The following is a 22214-nucleotide window of genomic DNA, read 5'->3' as shown; positions in this document are numbered from 1 at the left end:
GGCAGGCCCTGCAGTGCTGTGTAAATGATGCTATTTAATTTTTACTACTTGTGAGAAGGCACAGAGGGCTTCTTATCATGGGCAGATACATATGTAAGCTGGTACAGTGGAAGCTTTGCAGCAGGCATATCCTTCCAAGATGATAAATATTCCTCCTTGTTGGAGAAATGAAGACATTTGGACTTGCAATCTAACTTAACTAGTAAAACATGACAAACTAACCATGGAGAAACATGTTTGCATTACCTTCCAACCTTGAAAATAATGTCAGATCATTGGACTGAGAACCAATGTCATATTCTGGATCCGGTAATTATTTGGACAAAATCTCTTTGAATTCTACGTTCAAATTCAAAGTGTCAAAAAGAAAAAAAAATACAACCATTAAGCTTATTTAATTATACCTCTTATTATACAAATAAGGAAACTAGGCAGAGTGTGGTGGCTCACCTCTGTAATCCCAGAACTTTGGGAGGCCGAGGCAGTGGATCATCTGAGGTCAGGAGTTTGAGACCAACCTGGACAACAGGGCAAAACCCTGTCTCTACTAGAAATACTAAATTTAGCTGGGCGTGGTGGCAGGTGCCTGTACTACCAGCCACTTGGGAGGCTGAGGCAGGAGAATTGCTGGAACCCAGGAGGTGGAGGTTGCAGTGAACCGAGATCACACCACTGTACTCCAGCCTGGGTGACAGAGCACGACTCCTTCTCAAAAACAAACAAAAGCAAATAAGGAAACTGGGCTCAGAGAGATGAAGCTATACAGGTGAGGGCAGATAGGGACAAAGAAAATAACCCAACCCTTTGGATTTCCCAAGCCATTCTAACACTTGTTTTTACAGCTTCTGCAAGTTAGTAGATCAGAACTCACTAGTTTCCTACCTTTCCTGATCCACACAAGATTTAACTAACATCTGATTTGATCAATGAAACACCCTGGTCCTCAAGTTCAGTGTGAGACTTAATGAAATTGGCGTGAATTTTTCTTCTGTCCCTAGTTCATCTTCAGATCACTCTCTGATTTTAATAGTTCTCAAATTTAAATCACTACGCATGCTCAGCTTCTCATTTCCCTTCTTTCCTCATGTTGGGGGAAAAATCCGATTTATTCTATTTAACTGTGAGAAATGAAAGCTAACAAATCCTATAATTCTCTATTGTCTTGTGCAAATATGAAGCGAGAAATTTAAGTGGGGTCAATAAAGGCACTAGGGAATCCATTTGGCAGAATCTTTCTCCTCCCAGGGTGCTCGAAATCAGATACTCCGAGATTCCAGTGGAGAAATGGTATGGTGGCAACATCAAGGTTCAACAAAGCTGAATTTAGGGCATATTTTATTCAAATTCTACCATATATATTTTCTAAAACGAAATAAAGCTGGGGAAAAAGTTGTGGAAGATACTCATTGCCTTTTATTTATAAAGGCAAATACTTAATAATAAAAATAAAATAATGTATAAAAACAATCACAATTCACTTTCAAATCTGAAAAATATATTGAGTTTTCCAGGTTACACATAAAACTGCCAACGATGAAAATCCCAGGTTGAAAACAAGTACGCCTACAAAGAAAAGTCTGAATTCATGGAGAATTTGAATCCAGAACCAACTCCACGGAGCTGATCGTTTCCGGGGGAAGCCAGGGACCGCACCGGGCGCTCTCACCGGCCAGACCACGTTTAAGTGAGTCTGGAAGCACAGAGCAAAATGGTCATTCGGGGGCGAACAGCACCTGGCAAAGGGATAAGTGAATGGAAACATCAAAGCCCTTGCGACAAATTCCGGCGCGAACGGCCAGGAGGGATGAGACTCAGGGGAGCGGCCTTCGACCGCGCGGCGGACGGATGTCCAAGCTGAAAACAAAGTCACCCGCCGAAAACTGTCCCTGCAGCCGACAGGAAGCAGGAAGCTCCAGCCAAAATGGCGCCGCCGCTCTGCCCGCCCCGCGCGCCCCCGGCGGCCACCCAGCCCGCGCGCGCCCTGTGGAGCGAGGACGCCGGGGACGCGGCCGGGGACGTGCGCGCCTGCGCGAGGGCGGGCGGCGGGGACGCGCGCGCGGCGGGGGCGGGTTCTGCTGAGTGCTGGGCTGCAGCCGCCGAGCCGGACGTGTTGGCGAAGATGGCGGGCCGGGTGAGTGCCGGTCAGGGAGCCCAGGCTCGAGGCAGGGGCGCCGGGCTCGCGGGCACTCCGGGGTCCGGGCAGCCCCAGGGGAGGGAGTGTGAATTCTAGCAATGGGGCGAGCGGCCAGGGCAGGGCTTGAGGGGAGCAGGGGAGCGGTAGAAGGGGATTAGCCCTCCTCAACAACTCCACCCCCCTCGAGGGGAGATGACCCCCTCATTACCCGCGTCTGCTGCGCCTCCCTTCATCCTCCCTTCCCATCCCTTGGAGCTTGTTTCCCTCGTCCTCCACACAGCCCCAGGGTCGCGGTCGCCGAAGCCTCTTCTGACGGGCTCTGGGGGTCTCTCCGCACCCCATTGCGAGGGCTTTTTAGGGGGCGCCGGAGTAACTGCGGGGAACACGTCTGCTGCATTCGGGACGAGGGGTGTGGGAAAGATAATCAGGAACTGGTGTTTGGCTCTTCACAAATAAAAGGTTGTTGGGAAAGAGGAAGGGGGTGCCAATGACTTTTAGTGTTAAAGCCCGGCCATTGGGGGACCTGTCAACTGTCGGGTCAGGCAGGAATTGGCTTTAGCTTGGCGCGAGGATGGATTTGGGGTGTCACGTTTTGTTTTTATGAATGACGGTCGCTTCGAATGCAGCAGGATATGCTGTAGTTTCAGGGTTTTACATTTACTTCCTCATTTAGCCTTTAGGATTCCTGGGTAGGATGGGTTTGGCTAGGAGGGATAGAGCTGGTGAGTGCTGTATTGCAGTTTGCCTTGAGCTAAAAAGCTGTCAAGGCATGAGTCCTGCCCAGAGATTACACTGGTCATAAAACTGAGGACATTAACTGCGTCACTGGGGGGCGAAAGATGTGCTTGACTGATCCGTTTATGCCAGAATATTTGAATAAGTTTGCGTAGATTTATGCGTATATGCAAATGCCCTATCTAAAGGAACTTGTAGGTCATGAGATCCTAGAGTCAGAAGGGACCTAAAAGAAAGGTCATTTAGCTTGGCTTCTTTTGCTTCCTTTCCCCTGTAGCCTCCTTTTAAGGCTAATCCTTCCAATACTTCAGACTCTAGCTGTATATTCACCTGCTCCTTCTTAACATAATCAAGCTTCTCTATCTTAAAACAAACCCTTCCCCCACCCCTACAGCTGTCACCTTTTCCCTTACCGCTTTACAGCAGGAAATTTGATAGAGTTGTCTGTTGTCTTCCATTTGCTTACCACCTACTCACCCCTCAACCTACTGCAGTCTGATTTCTGCCCCATCATCGCACTGAAGCCTATCCTTCAACTTGATAATTTTCAATCCTTGTCTTACTTGATGTCTCAGCAGCGTTTGACGTTGCTGACCATGGTCTCCTTGACAGAAAGCACTCTTCCCATGTCTTCTGGGATGCCTCACTCCTGGTTTGACTCTGACCTCTCTTTTGCAGACTCACCCTCCTCTACTTTGTTATCCATTGCTGGTATTTCCTCAAAGGCCATCTTCTCTCAATTTTCTGCTCAATTTCTTCTAAGCCCATAGCTACAATTGTCTATATGCTAGTGATTCTCAATATTTTACCCCCAGTCCAGATATGCCCTTTAAGTTCCAGGTTAATACGTCCAACTGCCTATTTAAAATCCAGCCCCCTGGACTGGGTGCAGTGGCTCACACCTGTAATCCCAGCACTTTAGAGGCCGAGGTGGGTGGATCACCTGAGGTCAGAAGTCCGAGACCAGTCTGGCCAACATGGTGAAACCCCATCTCTACTAAAAGTACAAAAAAATTAGCTGGGCGTGGTGGCATGTGCCTGTAATCCCAGCCACTAGGGAGGCTGAGGCAGGGGCATTGCTTGAACCAGGGCGGTGAAGGTTTCAGTGAGCCAAGATCGCGCCACTGCACTCCAGCCTGGGTGACAGAGCGAGACTCTGTCTCAAAATAATAATGATAATAATAAACAAAAATAAAATCAAAGCCCCTGAAACTCAGCTTGTCCAACCCTGAACTCAGGATCTTAGCCCACCTAAGTTGTGCAGATGCTCCTCGACTTAACGATGGAGCTACCTTCCAATAAACCCACTGTACGCTGAAAGTATCAGAAGGTGAAAATGCATTTACTACACCTGATTTACCTAATATCGTAGCTTAGCCTATCCTACTTTCTTTACACATGCCCAGAACACTTACATTAGCCTACACTTGGGCAAAATCATCTTACATAAACCTATATTATAAAATGTTGGATACCTCATGTCATTTATTGCTGTGCTGATAGTGAAAAGCAGAATGGTTGTGTAGGTCCTCAAAAACCCATCACCTTCGCCCGATTATAAAGTTGAAAAACCATGTTAAGTCAAACCATTGTAAGTCAGGGATCATCTGCATCTATCCAGTGAGATAGGAATAGCTCACTAAATGATACCATCATCCATCCAGTTATATAAGCTGGGAATCTGGGGGAGGGAGAGGGTGGGTCACCCTTTGTACTCTTCTTTTAGCATGTCCTCTGCCCTACCTTCAGGTAAAAGTTTTCAGAGTTCTGCTCCTACCCCCTATAAATGTATTTAATTAGGGCCAAAGACTCTGGCTTGGGGGAATCATTGCTTTAAACTAGATCCAAATCACCATTGGACTAGCTGGACTGGTCACATGGGTTCTGTCATTTTAACCTAAAAATCTCCAGTCTGTCCAGCTTTCTACATCTTCATTTTTACCTACTTTTCCCAAACTACCATCATCTCTGGTCTGGACTACTGCAGGAAGCTCCCAAGTAGTCTTCTTTATTTTTTGAGACGGAGTTTTGCTCGTCACCCAGGCTGGGGTGCAATGGTGCCATCTCAGCTCACTGCAGCCTCCACCTCCTAGGTTCAAGCCATTCTTCTCTCTCAGCCTCCTGAGTAGCTGGAATTACAGGTGCCTACCACCATGCCCAGCTAATTTTTATATTTTTAGTAGAGTATTTTTCACCATGTAGGCTAGGCTGGTCCTGAACTCCTGACCTCAGATGATTCACCAGCCTCACCCTCCCAAAGTGCTGAGATTACAGATGTGAGCCATGGTGTCCGGCCTCCCAAGTAGTCTTCTTAGAGCATACCGCCCCACTCCAATTCATTCTCGACATTGATTGTTCCTTCCCTTGCCCATTTGTACTTAAACCCCTCCTCGACAGCATCCCCTTTCTTTTGGGGGAAGACCAAATCCTTAACGAGGCCTTCAAGGCTCTTTGTTGTTCTGCTCCTGCTTTTCTCCACTCTCTTACTCTCTCTACTCTTACATGGTAAATAAGCCTTTCAATTCCTTGAACCTCTTACCACAAGGTCTTTGCATGTGGCATTTCCTTACTTTGTAATCTTCTTTCCCCAACCATTTACCTCCTACTCAGACATCACTCAGCTTCTCAAGGGAGGCCTATTCTCACCCCACATTATAAGTCAGGATCCTTTGTTATATACGCTTGAAGAACTGTATTCCTCTCCTTAGAGATTTATCTTTTGGTTACTTTGAGTGTCTGTTATTATTTGCTTCTACCACTTCATCTCAGTGAAAAGCAGAGAACATACAAGTTATTTACTCATTATCAACTGCACTTTGTGTACCTTCTGGGACCTACGTACTGGATATATTTTTGTTGAAAATGAATCAATCTCTGAACACTCTGGTGATAGATGGTATATTAAGCTAAAGCTTGTCCATAATGTCATACAGCTGTGTTAGGTCTTTTTATCTGGAGTTCCATGTAACTTTTACACATAGTTACTGTTTCTGCTGTTTAAAGCAATATGGAACTAAATACAATTCTTTTTCCATGTGATAGCTACTCAAGCTAATCATTTACTTGAAGACAGGTTACATAGCTCCTCAGATTTTCTGATTTGCAAGTCAAACATCCCTCAATTCCTAGCATATTTCATATTCCAAACCCTTTCTTCTAAAATGTGCCGAGAGTGGAACACAGTGATCAGAGAAGAATGTACTTGAGCTATTACTCTCTTGAGATGGACATTACCATTATTCATAACAGATAAAATTGTATTAGCTTTTTTTCCCTACAGTAAATCACATTGTTGGCTCATACTGAGCTTGTAGTCAATGAAAACTCATGTTCTTTTAAAATCAGCTCCCTAGCTCCATTATAGGTTTAGAGCAGTTTTATTGAACCTAAACCAAGATCTTATCCTTCTACAATTCATTTTTTAGGTCAGGGCATGTCTGCTATTTGTTGAGGTAATCTGGATTCTTAATTCTTTCGTGTTAGGAAACATAGTAGCTGTCTCTTCCAGTTTTGTTAATTCTGTAGGTTTAATCATGACTTCTGTTTCTACATTTGAGTTATTGGTAAAGGATAGAATAAGACAGGGTCAGAAATAACCTTTAAGCATGCTGCCAGTGACCCACCTCTAGACTGGTACTTGATACACTTGGGTACTATTGCTTAAGTACAAATGTAGCTCATTTAATCCCAACAAAACAACCCTACAAAGTAGGCAGTACTATCTTTTTGTTTTCCAGAGCGGGGAGAGGGATTGATTTAGTAACTTGCCAGGTTCACATAGCCAGCAAAAAGCAGAGTCAAGATTTGAATTCTGATCAGTCTTGGTACTGTTACCTAGTTCACCAACTTAGTTGCAAGGGCTTAATGAAGACTAGATTTACCCCATCATCTAGAACTTTTTGGACATAATAATGTTCAGAAACTATCGTCTACCTTTTGGAAATCTGAACAACTTTGGCCTATCTGATTGTCTATCATTTCTTCTGATAGCCTTTATTTTCTAGTAACTACTTAGTGATGTTTTGCAAACAGTTCACCTTGTTGCAATACTTTTTTAAAATTTATGTATATTTTGGAGTACATGAAAAAATTTTTACATGTGTATAATGTGTAGTGATCAAGTCAGGGTCCATGAGTACAATATATTAAGTATAGTCATCCTACTTAGCTATCGAACATTGAACTTATTCCTCTTACCTCACTGGATCTTTTTACCTTTTAACCCATTTCTCTTCAGCCTCCACCTCCCAGTCTCTGTCATCTGTTTTTCCACTATCTACCTCCATGTGTTCAAATTTTGTAGCTCCCACATGTAAGTGAAAACATGCAATATTTGTCTTTTTGTGCCTGGCTTATTTCACTTAAGAGAATGACCTCCAGTTCCATCCACATTGCTGCAAATGATATGATTTCATTTTTTTAAGGCTGAATAGTATTCCATTGTGTACATGTATCACATCTGCTTTATCCGTTCACCCATGGATGGACATTTAGGTGGTCGATTCCATATTTTTGCCATTGTGATAGTACTGCAATAAACATGCAGTGCAGCTATCCTTTTGATACATTGACTTCTTTTCCTTTGTATAGATAACCCAGCAGTAGGATTGCTGGATTGAAGGTAATTCTATTTTTAGCTTTGAGAAATCTCCATACAGTGTTCCTTAGTGGTTGTACTAGTTTATGTTCCCAGGGACAGTGTACATGAGAGTTCCCTTTTCTCTGCATCCTCACCAACATCTGTTATTTTTTGTCTTTTTAATAATAGCCATTCTGACTGGGTAAGATGATATCTCACTGTGGTTTTGATTTGCATTTTTCTGATAGTGATGTGGAACATTTTTTCATGTACCCATTGGCCATTGTATGTCTTCTTTTTTAATGGGATTATTTATCATTTTCCTTTTGAGTTGTTTGAATTCCTTGTATATTCTGGATATCAGTCCCCTGTTGGATGAAAACTTTGCAGATATTTTCTCCCATTCAACAGGTTTTCTCTTTATTCTGTTGATTATTTCTTCTGCTATGCAGAAGCTTTTTAGTTTACTTAAGTCCCATTTTAGTTTTCTTTTTGTTGCCTGTGCTTTTGAAGTCTTCATCGTTGAACTCTTTGTTTACACCAGTGTCCAGGAGTGTTTTCCCTAGATTTTCTTATATTATTTTTATAGTTTTGGGTCTTAAAGTCTACACTCTACTTTGAGTTGATTTTTGTTTATGGTGAGAGATAGGGGTCCAGTTTCACACTTCTGCATGAGGTCATGCAATTTTCCCAGCATCATTTATTGAAGATGGTGTCCTTTCCCCAGTATGAGTTCTTGTCAGCTTTGTTAAAGATCAGTTGTCTGTAATTATGTGGTTTTATTTCTGGGTTTTCTATTCTGTTCCATCGATCTGTGTCTATTTTTATACCAATACCATGCTGTTTTGTTTACTATAGACTTATAATATATCTTGAAGTCAGGTAATGTGATGTCTGCAGCTTTGTTCTTTCTGCTCAGGTTTGGTTTGGCTGTTTGGACTTTTTTTCTTTTTCCTTTTTTTGGTCTCATATGAATTTTAGGATTGATTTTTTTCTAATTTTGTGAAGAATGACATTGGTATTTTGATAGGGATTTCATTGAATCTGTAGATTGCTTTGGCAATATGGTCATTTTAATTATATTGATTTTTTTCCCACAAGCATAGGATTTTTTTCTGTTTATTTTCTTTCATCAGTGTTTTGTAGTTTTCCTTGTAGAGATTTTTCACCTCATTAACTATATTCCTAGGTTTTTTTGTTTGTTTTGGGGTAGCTATTGAAATGGGATTGCCTTCTTAATTTCTTGCCTAGATCATTATTGGTATATAGAAATGCTACTGATTTAAAAGTTTTCTGAACCTATGGATACATAATCAGCAAAGAGACAATTTGACTTTCTCTTGTCCAGTTTGGATGCCTTTCATTTCTTTCTCTTGTCTGATTGTTCTGGCTAGGATTTCTAGTACTGTGGTGAATAGGAGTGGTGAAAGTGGGCATCCCTGCCTCATTCCAGCTTTTAGAAGAAAGATTTCAACTTTTCCTCATTCAGTATGATGTTATCTCTGGGTTTGTTGTATATAAACTTCATTATATTGAGATGTATTTCTTCTATGTCTAGTTTGTTGAGTTTTTATCATGAAAGGGATGTTGAATTTTATCAAAAGCTTTTTTTGTTGCAATATTCTTTTTTTTGAGGCAGAGTTTCACTCTTGTTGCCCAGGCTGGAGTGCAATGACACGATATCGGCTCACTGCATCCTCTGCCTCCCAGGTTCAAGTGATTCTTCTGCCTCAGCCTTCCAAGTAGCTGGGATTACAGGCACATGCCACCACTCCTGGCTAATTTTTTTGTGTTTAGTAGAGACGGGGTTTTACCATGTTGGTCAGGCTGGTCTTGAACTCCTGACCTTGGATTCACCTGCCTTGGCCTTCCAAAGTTCTGGGATTACAGGCATGAGCCACTGTGCCCAGCCTGTTGCGGTACTCTTTTTTTTTTTTTTTTTTTTTGAGACAAAGTCTTGCTCTGTTGCCCAGGCTGGAGTGCAGTGGTGCAGTCTTGGCTCACTGCAACCTCCACCTACTGGATTCAAGAAATTCTCCAGCCTCAGCCTCCCTAGAGGCTGCCACACCCAGCTAATTTTTCTATTTTTAGTAGAGATGGGGTTTTACCATGTTGGCCAGGCTGATCTCGAAGTCCTGACCTCAAGTGATCCACCTGTCTCAGCCTCCCAAACTGCTGGGAGTACAGGTGTGAGCCACCATGCCCGGCTGTTGCAATACTCTTAATGGGTTTTATATTTCATTTTTGTGGGAGACAGTTTATTTTGAATTCTTACTACTTTTGGTTTGGTTAATTTTGATATTCTGACATCATCTTTTAAATGGGATTTATATTTGCCATGTAAATGAAGAATTTTTTTTGTTACTGATTGTTGCTATTGATAGCATTAGTAACTTGTATGTCTTGTCTGCTTTCTCTGACCAACGAAGCACCGTATTTAGTATAACTGGGACATTGGCTGAAGAATAAAACGTGTGATGTTACTCAGTATATAGTTTCTAGGTCATCAGAAGATACCACTACCTTCCCACTACTGGAAAAGAAAAAGAGAAAAGTTTTCCACAGTGCCTGAACTGTTTTGTATGCTCATCTTTTAAAATTGCCAGGAATCTCACTTACTGGAGAGTCAGCAGTCGCTTTCTGAAAATATACATACTTTAATGCAAATAAAACCAGTGGATCTCTTTCTTCAAAAGTCCTTAAACCTAGTCAAGGTAATCTGTTCTGCAGAGATGTGAGGAAGATAATGCGAAATAGGAGAACTTGCTTAGGAGTTGAAAGGGGTATGGAAAGATGCCAGAGGTAAAATTTATCTAATCCAGTGTTTTGACTAGGGCAGGCCAGAATATTCAGTATCAATATCAATATCAGAAGCTTTTGTAGCCTTTGTTTAGAAATCTGGCCATTTATAACATTTTGTGGGTGAGTGACGTCACTACCAAATAAACTTTCAGATGAAACTTTGGAACTCAAGCTGTAAATTGGGATCGCTCATGTGCAGTACCACAAATCAAAACAAATACTATAAGGTGTTTGGTAGTCCATTTCGTAAATGAAAGTTTGTCCAAAGCGTATCAACTTTCTGCAGTCTTATATGCAGTAGTTACTGGTTTTGTATATCACTTTTTGGTAGATATTTTTAAAAGTATCTTCAAATGCAATGAATTTTAGGAAGCAAAACATAATTATTTAAAGGACCATTAGATCGCTGCTTTTTTCTGAAACCCAGAGGAATTAATGTATAGGATTGAGTTATTCTTTTTTCAAATATTTAAGTTGTGCAAAAGTATAAGGTAATGTATAGTACCTTATCATTGAAAATGCTGGAATTGGCATAAAAGTGAACCCTTGCAAATATCTGCATTGGGCAATACACTAAGCACTTGCTGTAATGCTTTTTAAAGCATCTATACTCTGGCTGTGGTATTTTAAATGAAAATCTCTCAGTGAAATACTCTTTTACATTTTGGTACTGATACCCTTAATGGAGCTCTGAGAGCTACCTTATACTGATTTCAGTTTCCTAGTAATTTAAACTCCTAATTTCCAACTTATATTTTTTAATAGTGAAAACTAAATATTCCTTGTCTAGATGTAACTGTTTCTGGAAGCCCTGTAGTTTTGAATGAGTGTAATTCATGCACACTTTTTTTTTGAGACAGAGTCTTACTCTGTTGCCCAGACTGGAATGTAGTGGTGGTGATCTCGGCTCACTTCAACCCGCTGCCTCCTCTGTTCAAGCAATGCTCCTGCCTCAGCTAAAGTCCCAGCTAAAGTCCCGAGTAGCTGGGACTACAGGCGTGTGCCACCATGCCCGGCTAATTTGCATATTTTTAGTAGAGATGGGGTTTCACCATGTTTGCCAGATGGTCTTGATCTCCTGACCTCGTGATCTACCCGCCTCGGCCTCCCAAAGTGCTGGGATTACAGGTGTGAGTCACCGCACCTGGCCTAACTCTTGCATACCTTAAGAGATTTCAAACATGATGAAAAGTACAGTGAATAACATATATTCATGTGATTACCACTCAGGTTTAAGAAATGTTAACATATTATATCTGCTTCAGATATTTATATTTTTAAAAATAGAACATTACAGATCCAGTTGGATCTCCTTTGTATTGCTTCCTTTTTATTTTATTTTTAATTTTTTTTAGAGAGTTAGTCTCACTCGGTGGCCCGGGCTGGAGTGCAGTGGCTCAGTCGTAGTTCACCCCAGCTTCATACTCCTGGGCTCGAGCAGTCTTCCTGCGTCAGCCTCCGGAGTAGCTTGGACTAGCAGAAGTGTGCTGCCACACCTGGCTAAGTTTTTAAAATTTTTTTTAGAGATAGGGTCTTGCTGTGTTGCTCAGGCTAGTGTCAACTCCTGGCCTCAACTGATCCTCCCACCTCAGCCTCCTGAGTAGCTGTGGTTATGGGTGGGACCCACCACACCTGGCTGAGTCCACTGGCCTTTCCCAGAAATAACCACTGTCCTGAAGTTGGTATAGATTCTGTCTATATCTATGTATGTTTATGCTCATAAACAATATATTGCCTTGTGTGTCTTTAAAATGTATATAATGGTTTTATGCTACATCTTTCCTTCTGCAGCCTGCATTTCTCACTTAAAATAGTTTTGAAATTTAGTTCTGTTGATATATAGTGAACCAATTAATTCTGATTAGCTACTCTGTAGTATTCTATTTTGTGACTATACCACAATTATCTGTTTTCTTATTAAAGGACATTTAGACAGTTTCCACTTTTATTTTTCCTGGAGTGTATATTATTTTAGTTAGGTGCCATTCCAACATTAACGATATTTTGGTCAGTGATGGACTGCAGATAGAAAGGTTATCCCATAAGATTATAATGCCATATATGTACTCTACCTTACATATGTTTCAATACATAATTACTTACCATTATGATACAGTTGCCTACAGCATTTGATGCTGTAACATGCTGTACAAGTTTGTAGTCTAGGAGCAATAGGCTATACCATCTAGGTTTGTGTAAGTACACTCTGATATTCACATATTGATGAAATCACCTAGTGACACGTTTCTCAGAATATATCCCTGTCATTAAGCAACACATGACCGTATATATCTCCATGTGTATGTATGTAAGAGTTGGCATATATGTCCAGAGGTAGAATTGCTGGGTGATAAGTCGTACTCATCTTCACCTAGTTACGCCAGCTTATACTCTCATCAACAGTATATAAGTACCTGTTATTTATATCCTCACCAACACTTAATATGGCTGACATTTTAATTTTTATAATATAGTTGTAAAAGTATTGTTTAAGTTTGCATGTTTTGGTGTAAATTATGAACAAATTTTTATCTTTCCTCATTACTAGTGAGATTAAGCATTTTCAAATTGGTCGTTGGGATTTCCCCTTCTGTGAATTACCTTTTTATATTTGCTCATTTTTTCTGTTGGGCTTTGTATTTTTATTGATGGATAGAATTTTCCCTTTTTTGGGGGGACGGGTATGCTTTGGATTCTAATCCTTTGTTGTAAATAGCTTCTCCCAGACAGTGATGGTCTTTTCGTGTTGTTTATAGAGTTTTAGGTTTAAATTTTATAGTTATAATTATCATTTTTTTACCTTGATTATTTGTGCTTTTATGTGTTTTTCAAGAAATCTTTCCCCACTCTGAAATCATTTTCTTATAAAAGTTTTTAAATTTTGCTTTGCACATTTTGGTGATTAATTCATCAGGAATTTATTTTTGTGTTTGGTACAAATTATGAACTAATTTTTATCTTTTCCATATGTATAACCAGTTGTCTCAATATAAGTTATTGAGTCCATCTTTCTCCTCTACTGATTTGCAATGCTATCTCTTTAAAAAAAAAAAAAAAAAAGGGATACTTTGGGAGGCTGAGGTGGCACCACCTGAAGCCAGGAGTTCAAGGCCAGCATGGACAACATGGTGAAACCTCATCTCTACTAAAAATACAAAAATCAGCTGGCGTGGTAGCACAGGCCTGTAATCCCAGCTACTAGGGAGGCTGAGGCACAAGAATCAGCTTGAATCCAAGAGGTGGAGGTTGCAGTGAAGTAAGATTGTGCCACTGCACTTCAGCCTGAGCAACAGAGTGAGACTGTTTCTAAAATAATAAATAAAAATAAAAATTTAACCTACCACTATTGATTTTGACCTACATTTTTCTTCTTATATTTTATAAGGGCAGACACAAAGAGCACTTCAGTAAAATTCAGCTGAATAACTTTAAGAACCTGATCTCCTCCTTTTCTTTGACTTTAAGCTGAAAGTTAATTTCTCACAACTTGTGCTCTATAGATTTGAAACCAAATAAATTAGCATCAGCTGTTTATGAGTAATGCAAGGTATTTTGGTCTTTTGCTAAATTCAGAATGAAGTGCTAAAGTCTGATGGATTTGCACTAGCCATATAGATCTTTGGTGGAGGAGGAAAAGGAAAAATTGTTTATTTCAGGTAAGAAATAAGTCATCTTTGAAATGCAAGGTTTATTTCTTTTTAAAATCACCACATGATAAAGACTTTTAGGCCTTCATTGTTGGGTTTTAAAAAAATCATAAAGTGTTTTTAGTGTTATGTGCTGATAAATGCACATTTTTGTAGGTGGTTTGATAAGCAATGAAACTAGCAATTATCACTAATTCTAAGTCTTCCAGTGAACCTCTGTGTTAAATCTTTTAATTTAATTATCCTGTTTTTCTCCTAGAGAAAAATAATGATAGAATTTTGTGAGATGGTAGCAGACAGTTCCCATTGCTGAGAATAGAGCCTGGCATGGGGATATTATGATTCTTGAATGATTGAACGAGACATTTGTTTCTGAACATCTTAGTAAATCACTTCTGACAACGTCTGTAGTTTGTATATTGATATTATATTCTCTGCCAAGCTACTGAATACTTTAAATAATGTTGTTTATTCTATTATTTAAATCATTAGTATTATAGAGCTAGCTTTAAACAGCTCCGGCACTCCAGTACTTTTTCTTCACCTGCAGATATTGAGTCTGATAACTTTTCTATACATAGCCTTTCAATAAATTTAGTACTTATCAATCGCCGAATTAACTTAATAATGTTAAATGATGAGATGGGCCAAGAGTGTTATTGAAATCTCATTTCCACACATCTCTTCTTTTGTAGAAGGTAATGAAATGAAACCGTCAGTGTTCGTGTTTTTATGAAGTTTATTTCTCTTAGTACAATGATTCTGATAGTGGGTTCTGAGAACTTGTTAGAAAAGCAAATTCTCAGTTCCCACCTCAGGTTGACTAATTTAGAAACCATGGGGATAGGGCTTAGCATTCTCTTTCAATAAATTCTCCAGGTGATTCTGACATATGTTGAAGTTGAGAAGCATTCACTTAGTATTTTGAGCTTTCCAAATTAGTTCCTTAAAAATTGTTGAAGATATTTTGATAGGTATGTGCATTAGTATTTTCAGAGTGACTACTAAAATAATAGAAATAGGAATAATTTATAGCAGAAAAATAATTTTTAAAAGGCAAGAAAGAAGTGAAAAACAAAAGGTCAGATAAAGATGAAGTGAAAATAAAATATAGAAATCAAATCAAATATATGTAGACTGAATGCTTCATTCAGACAAAGAATGTCATATTGGATTATTTAAAAGCAAGCAGGCTGGGTGCAGTGGCTCACACCTGTAAATCCCAGCACTTTAAGAGGCTGAGGTGGGTGGATCATCTGAGATCAGGAGTTTGAGACTAGCCTGGCCAACATGGTGAAATACAAAAATTAGCGGGGTGTGGTAGTGTACACCTGTAATGCCAGCTACTTGGGAGGCTGAAGCAGGAGAATCACTTGAACCCAGGAGGTGGAGGTTGCAGTGAGCCAAGATCATGCCACTGCATTCCAGCCTGGGGAACAGAGTGAGACTCCATCTCAAAACAATAATAATAATAAGCAAGCAGACTTACTAAAACAACACAAAATTCAGCTATAATTTTCTTTTTTTAATTTTTATTTATTCATTTTTTTCAGCTATAATTTTCAAGAGAGATAGCCAATACATATGAATGTAGAAAGACAGAAAGCAAAAGGATGGGAAAAGTCTATCAGGAAAATTCTGACTAAAAGGGGGATAAACTATGTTAGCCTCAGACAATATGAGCTTTCACACAAAAACAGTAACTAGAGATAGATCCCTCAACAATGAGAAAAGGTTTATTTATCCATAAAGGTTAAAACAATTCCAAACTTGTATGAACCTAATAATTGCCTCAATATACAAAGGACAAGATGACAAAATTATAAGATGATATAGACAAATCTACCATGGTGGGGAGGTTCAAAACTCTCTCAGTAATTGATAAATTAAAAAGATAAAACAATTACAGCAGTAAATTAAAGTAAAATTAAATTAAAAATTCAGTTTCTTGGTTGCAGTAGCTGCTTTTCAAGTGCTTGCTAGTGACATGTGGCCAATGACTGCTGTACTGGACAGCACAGAAAATACTTTTGCACTGCATTAATTTAGAAGACTTAATATTTTTAACAATATTTATAATTGAGTATTGAACACCACATCCAAGGTGTAGATTTCTGTATAATATCTGACCACAATGGAGGCAAGTTAGAAATTAATGACAGAAAAATTGGAGACAGGTGAAGACTTCTTAAACAGAATACAAAAAGCACTAAATACAAAGGAAAAATTCGATTAATTGGATTTCATCAAAAGACACTGTCTTCTCAGGCTGTCATAACGCAATACTATGGACTTGGTGGCTTAAACAAGAGAAATTTGTTTTCTCACAGTTCTAGAAACTGGAAGTTTGAGACCAGGGTGCTAGTATGACTGGGTTTTGGTGAGCACTGTCTTACTGGCTTACACACAGCCTTCTTGTGGTGTGTCTGTGTGGCAGAGAGACAGCAAAATATCTCCCCCTTCCTTCCTACCCCTACCTCCCTCCCTCTCTCTCCCCCTCCCTCCCCCCCTTCCTCCCCCGCTTCCCTCTCTCCCTCTCTCCCTCTTCTTACAAGGCCACAGTCCTGTCAGATTAGGGCCCTATGCTTATGACTTCATTTAACCTTAATTCTCTCCTAAAGTCCCTATCTTCAAAATAGTTGGGGTTGGGGAAGTGCCTCAACTGATGAATTTTGGTGGGGGGCTGTGGGGGAGGGGTGCACATTTCACTCCATAGTAGACACCATTGAGAGAGAAAGAAGAGAGTGAGAGAAAATATTTGAATTACATATGTTTATCAGGGACTTGTATCTGAAATATGTAAAGAACTACAAATCAAGAATAAAGAGAAAGGACAGAAAGCCAGTAGGAAAACGAACAAATAATTCAAACAGGCATTTCACAAAGAATGTATCTGTAACGTATGTTAAATGCTCAACCTCATTAGTCATCAGAGAAATACAAGTTAAAAGCTCAGGGAGACATTACTACATACCCACCAGAAAGTTAAATTAAGAATACATTGTCATGACAATTCTGGGTTTTGTTTTGTCTTTTTTTTTTTTTTGAGACAGAGTCTTGCTCTTTCATGTAGGCTGGAGTGTAGTGGCACAATCCCGACTCACTGCAGCCTCTGCCTCAGCCTCCCGAGTAGCTGAGATTACGGGCACCTGCCACGGTGCCCAGCTAATTTTCATATTTGAGTAGAGATGGGGTTTTGCCATGTTGGCCAGGCTGGTCTCGAATTCCTGACCTCAAGTGATCCACCCACCTCGGCCTCTGAAAGTGCTGGTATTACAGCCTTGAGCCTCCACACCTAGCCTGTCATGACAATTCTAAGTGGTGGTGAGGATATGCAGCAGCTGGAACTGATGAAAATGCATGAGTACAACCTCTTTGGAAAACTCGCAGAATTCCCTAAAACTGAGCAAGGGCATGATGCCCATGACCCAGCATTTGCACTCCTGGGGGTAGGAGGAGTGAATATATTTCTATTCATGATTTCTATCTCTGATGACAGAAATTAAGATAGTGAGTATCTGTGGTTGAGAGTAGAGGGATAGTGACTAGGAGCGGGCAGTATGGGATGCTGGTAATGTCCTTTTAGTGTTGGTTACCCTGGGTGTGTTCAGTTTGTAGAAATTCATTGAGCCAAACACATTCAATGTATGCACTTTTCTGTTTTTATGTTTTTCTTCAGTGTAAACTTTACTTAAATAATGTTCTTAAACTGGGTAGTAGGTTTCTGATGTTTTATGTATTACCTATATTTTACACATATTTTATTCCTGTTCAGTGTTCAAAAATATAAGAAGTATTCATTGCTTTGTTAATTTGAGCATTTCCACCTAGCACAGTGCCTGGGACATTATAGATATTTATTAAATATTTGTTCTATGGAAAAAAAGTCAGCGAGTTATTTCTTTTTGCTTTCCAACAGCCAATTTTTGATTCAGTTATTTGTAAATATTATTTCTACTCAGTTATTTCTAAATAGTAAGATATGTAAATACTATTTTATTGTGTTTATTAGTAAGTTGAATTTATTAAATGAGAAAACTCTCAATGTTAAGGACACATTATAAATTATTAACATGCTGTGTTATACTGACCAAAGTAGCATCAACGTTTAGATAAGTATAGTGTGGCCTTCTGCATGTAAGTCAGTAGATCATGCAGCATTGAAGATGTTCAGTTTACGAGACCTTCTAATAGTCTCGGGTGTCTCACTGTTTCTTTTTTCTTTTCTTTTTTCTTTGAGGTAGGATATCACTTTGTCACCCAGGCTTAAGTGCATTGGCATGATCAAGGCTCACTGTAGCCTTGACCTTCTGGGCTCATACCTCTCATCTCAGCTCCTGAATCACTAGGACTACTGGTTTGTGCCACCAAGCCAGGCTAATTTTCTTTTCTCTCTCTCTCTCTCTCTCTCTCTATCTTTTTGTAGAGTTTGGGTCTCACTATGTTGCCCAGGCTGGGCATGAACTCCTGGCCTCAAGTGATTCTCCCTCCTTGGCCTCCCAAAGTGTTGAGATTATAGGTTTAAGGCACCATACCCAGCCTCACTATTTTCTTCAGTTGTTTCTAAACAACTGGAATCTTAGTTGTCTTTTTCCATTAAATCCCATGTTTGTTCCTCTGTACCATGCTACCTCTTGCCCATTTTTGCATTTCTCCTTTCTGCTTTCCTGAACATTCTGCATCTTACTGGGCTGGCATTCCCTTGTTGGAACAGGGGAGGGGCTCTAGGCCTTGGATCTTTGTTCTGATTCCTTCTCCAAAGATTTTTCCCTTTTACTTTCCCTTTCTAAACAACCTATGTGCAAAAGCTTTGTCAGAATGTTGGGAATTAAAAACACGTCAGAATGTTGGGAATTTAAAACACTTCAGAAGCATTTTGATTCATTTAACAACAGTACTCTGAAACTTTTCAGAGTAAGAGTACCAGGTCACTGAATAAGAAGATCTTGAAATTAGATAGTATTTTACAGTTTTGAAAACACTTTCACAGATCTTTTCTTATTAGATTCTCAGAGCAACCTTTTGAGTTGGCACTGTCAAAATTCAGTTTAACAAAATCCAACTAACAGAAAAACTCACAGCTAACATCATACTTAATGGTTGAAGACTAAAAGCTTTCCCCCTTAAGATCAGGAACAAGACAAAGATGCTCTGACCACTCCTATTCAACACTCTGTTGGTGGTTCTAGGTGGGACAGTTAAGCAAAAAAAAAAAAAAAAAAAAAAAAAAAGAAAAGGCATTTATATCAGAAAGAAATAAAACTATTTACAGATGACATGATCTTACATGTAAAAAATCCTAAAGAATTTACCAAAAACATACAGGAGCTAATAAATAAGTTCAGCAAAGTTGCCAGATACAAGATTATTATCTAAAAATCAGTTGCATTTCTGTATATTATGGATACTCTGAAAATGAAATATAAAAAATTCTATTTGTAATACCATCAGAAGGAATAAAATACTTATGAATAAAGTTAACCAAAGAAGTGTAAGACTTTTACTCTAAAACACAGAAAACATGTTGAAAGAAATTAGAGATCTAAATAAAATGAAAGATGTCTGTGTTCATGGCTTGGAAGACTTAATATTGTTAAGACAGCAGTGCTGTCTAGATTTATCTACAAATTTAAGGCAATCCCTTTTACAGTTCAGCTCTTTCCCCAGGAATGGACAACCTGATCTTACAATTCTTACGGAATTGCAGAGCCGTATTTGCCACAATAATCTTGGAAAATAACAAAATTATAGGACTCATACTTCCTAATTTCAAAACTTACTACAAAACTACAGCAAACAAGATGGCATGTCACTGGCATAAGGAGAGTCATATAAATCAATGGAATACAATTTAGAATTCAGAAATAAACCCATACATTTCTGGTCAGTTGATTTTGGCCAGGGTTCCAAGATCATTAACTGGGGAAAGAATAATCTTTTCAACAAATGTTGTTGGGGCAACAATATCTACATGTAAAAAAATGAATTTGGATCCCTACCTCATACCACATATAAAAATTGACTCAGAATGGATCAAAGACCTAAACCTGTTAAGTTTTTAGGTTTGGGTGAAACATGGGTGAAAATCCATATGAACTTGGATTAAATGGCGATGGTGATTTTTAAAGATATACCACAAAAGCACAAGCAGTCAAAGGAAAAAGTAGATAAACTGGACTTCATTAAAGTCAAAAACTTTCATGCATCAAAGGACATGATAGAATGAAAACAACTCACAGAATAGGGGAAAATATTTGCAAATTATATCTCTGTTAAGTATACATATTCTATATATATTGTTTATATCCAGAATATGCAAGGAACCCTTTCAACTAAACAAAGGTAAGACAATTTTAAAGCATGTGAACACATTTCTCCAAAGAAGATGTACAAATGACCTATAAGCACATGACGGGATGCTCAACATCATAGTCCGTGGGGAATTACAAATCAAAACCATGACGAGAGAGAACACTACACCCTCTAGGATGACCATACTTTTTTTTTTTTTTTTAAGACAGTAACAAGTTTTGGTAAGGAAGTAGAGAAATTGGAGCCCTCATTGCTGATGGGAATGTAAAATGATGCAGCTACTGTGTAAACATTTTATAGCTCCTCAAAAAACTAAATATAGAATGACCCAGCAATTCTCCTGGGTATAGATAGACCCAAGATAATTGAAAACATATGTTCATAGATTAACTTGTACATACATTAACATGTAGCATTATTCATAGTAGCCAAAAAGTGGAAGCAACCCAAATGTTCATCAGCTGATAAAATGATAAACAAAATGGGTATATCCATACAGTGAAATCTTATCCAGCCATAAAAAGGAATGAAGCCAGGTGGAGTAGCTCCCAACTATAATCCCATTGCTTTAGGAGGCCTTGATGGGAAGATTGCTTGAGGCCAGGAGTTCAAGACCAGCCTGGGCAACATAGACCCAGTCTCAGATAGATAGATAGATAGATAGATGGATGGATGGATGATAGCTAGCCTGGGCAACATAGAGAGACCCAGTCTCAAAATAAATAAATAAATACAAAGAATGAAATACTGGCTGGGCATGGTGGCTCATGCCTCTAATTCCAGCACTTTGGGAGGCTGAGGCCAGTGGATCATGAGGTCAGGAGATTGAGATCATCATGCCAATATGGTGAAACCCTATCTCTACTAAAAATACAAAAATTAGCTGGGCATGGTAGCACATGCCTGTAGTCTCAGCTACTCAGGAGGTTGAGGCAGAAGAATAGGTTGAACCTGGGAGGCAAAGGCTGCAGTGAGCCGAGATCGAGCAATTGCACTTAAGCCGTGGTGACAGAGTGACATTCCGTCTCAAAAAAAATGAAATACTGTTACATGCTACAGCAGGAACCTTGAAAACATCATGCTAAGTGAAAATCCAGTCACAAAGTTGACAGATTATATGATTCTATTTGCATGAAATGTCCACAATAAGCAAATTCATAGAGATAGAAAGTAGATTAGTGAGTGGTTGAGAAGGAATGAAAGAAGGGATGAATTGAGACTAACTGCTAGTAGATACAGAGTTTCTTTTTGGGGTGATGGGATTGTTCTGGAATTAGATAGTGGTTATGGTTATGCAAGATAGTGAATATACTAAAAACCACTCAAAGGCTGGGGGCAGTGGCTCATGCCTATAATCCCACTTTGGGAGACCAAGGTAGGAAGATTGATTGAGGCCAGGAGTTCAAGGCCAGCCTGGGCAATGCAGCAAGACCTTGTCTCTACAAAACAATTTTTTAAAAAATTATCTGGATATGGTGGTGTGTGTCTGGAGTCCTAACTACTTGGGAGGCTGAGGTGGGAAGATCACTTGAACCTATGAATTTGAGGTTACAGTGACTATGATTGTGCCACTGTGCTCCAGCCTGAGCGACAGAGCACATCCCTGTCTCTCAAAACCCTCTAAAAACCAAAAACCACCCAAGTATACACTTTAAGTGATTTTTTTTTGGTGGGCGGAGACAGAGTCTCACTATGTTGCCCAGACTGGAGTGCAGTGGCATGATCTCAGCTCACTGCAGCCTGCAACTCCTAGGTTCAAACAATTCTCCTGCCTCAGCCTCCTGAGTAGCTGGGATTACAGGCATGCACCACCATGCCTGGCTGATTTTTGTATTTTTTTTAGACAGGGTATCGCCATGTTGGCCAGGCTGGTCTTGAACCCCTGACCTCAGGTGATCCACCCATGTTGGCCTCCCAAACTGCTAGCATTACAGGTGTGAGCCACTGCATATGGCCTAATTATATGTTATATGAAATATGTCTCAAAAATGACATAACTCATTTA

The 22214-nt window shown here is 39.5% G+C and overlaps 1 protein-coding gene across 2 annotated transcripts in view; it reads left to right on the top strand.

The window, feature by feature from the left end:
• Positions 1-2077: 2077 nt before the first annotated feature.
• Positions 2078-22214, top strand: part of NSF (N-ethylmaleimide sensitive factor, vesicle fusing ATPase) — a 158176-nt gene continuing 138039 nt past the window's right edge. Inside the window, exons 1-2 of one of the 2 annotated variants that reach the window (XM_054255956.2) lie at positions 2078-2131; positions 13824-13906. Coding sequence is in view for 1 of the 2 variants with exons in the window: in XM_035300241.3 (XP_035156132.2) it covers positions 2120-2131 (12 nt within the window). In the remaining variant the exon portion in view is untranslated. The remainder of the gene's footprint in view (positions 2132-13823; positions 13907-22214) is intronic. The other variant, XM_035300241.3, reaches the window with a different exon arrangement.

This window comes from Callithrix jacchus, chromosome 5, assembly GCF_049354715.1.
Source record: "Callithrix jacchus isolate 240 chromosome 5, calJac240_pri, whole genome shotgun sequence".
NCBI classification, from domain to species: Eukaryota; Metazoa; Chordata; class Mammalia; order Primates; family Cebidae; genus Callithrix; species Callithrix jacchus.
Note: the sequence above shows the minus strand (reverse complement) of the source record. Positions and strands in the feature narration are given on the sequence as shown.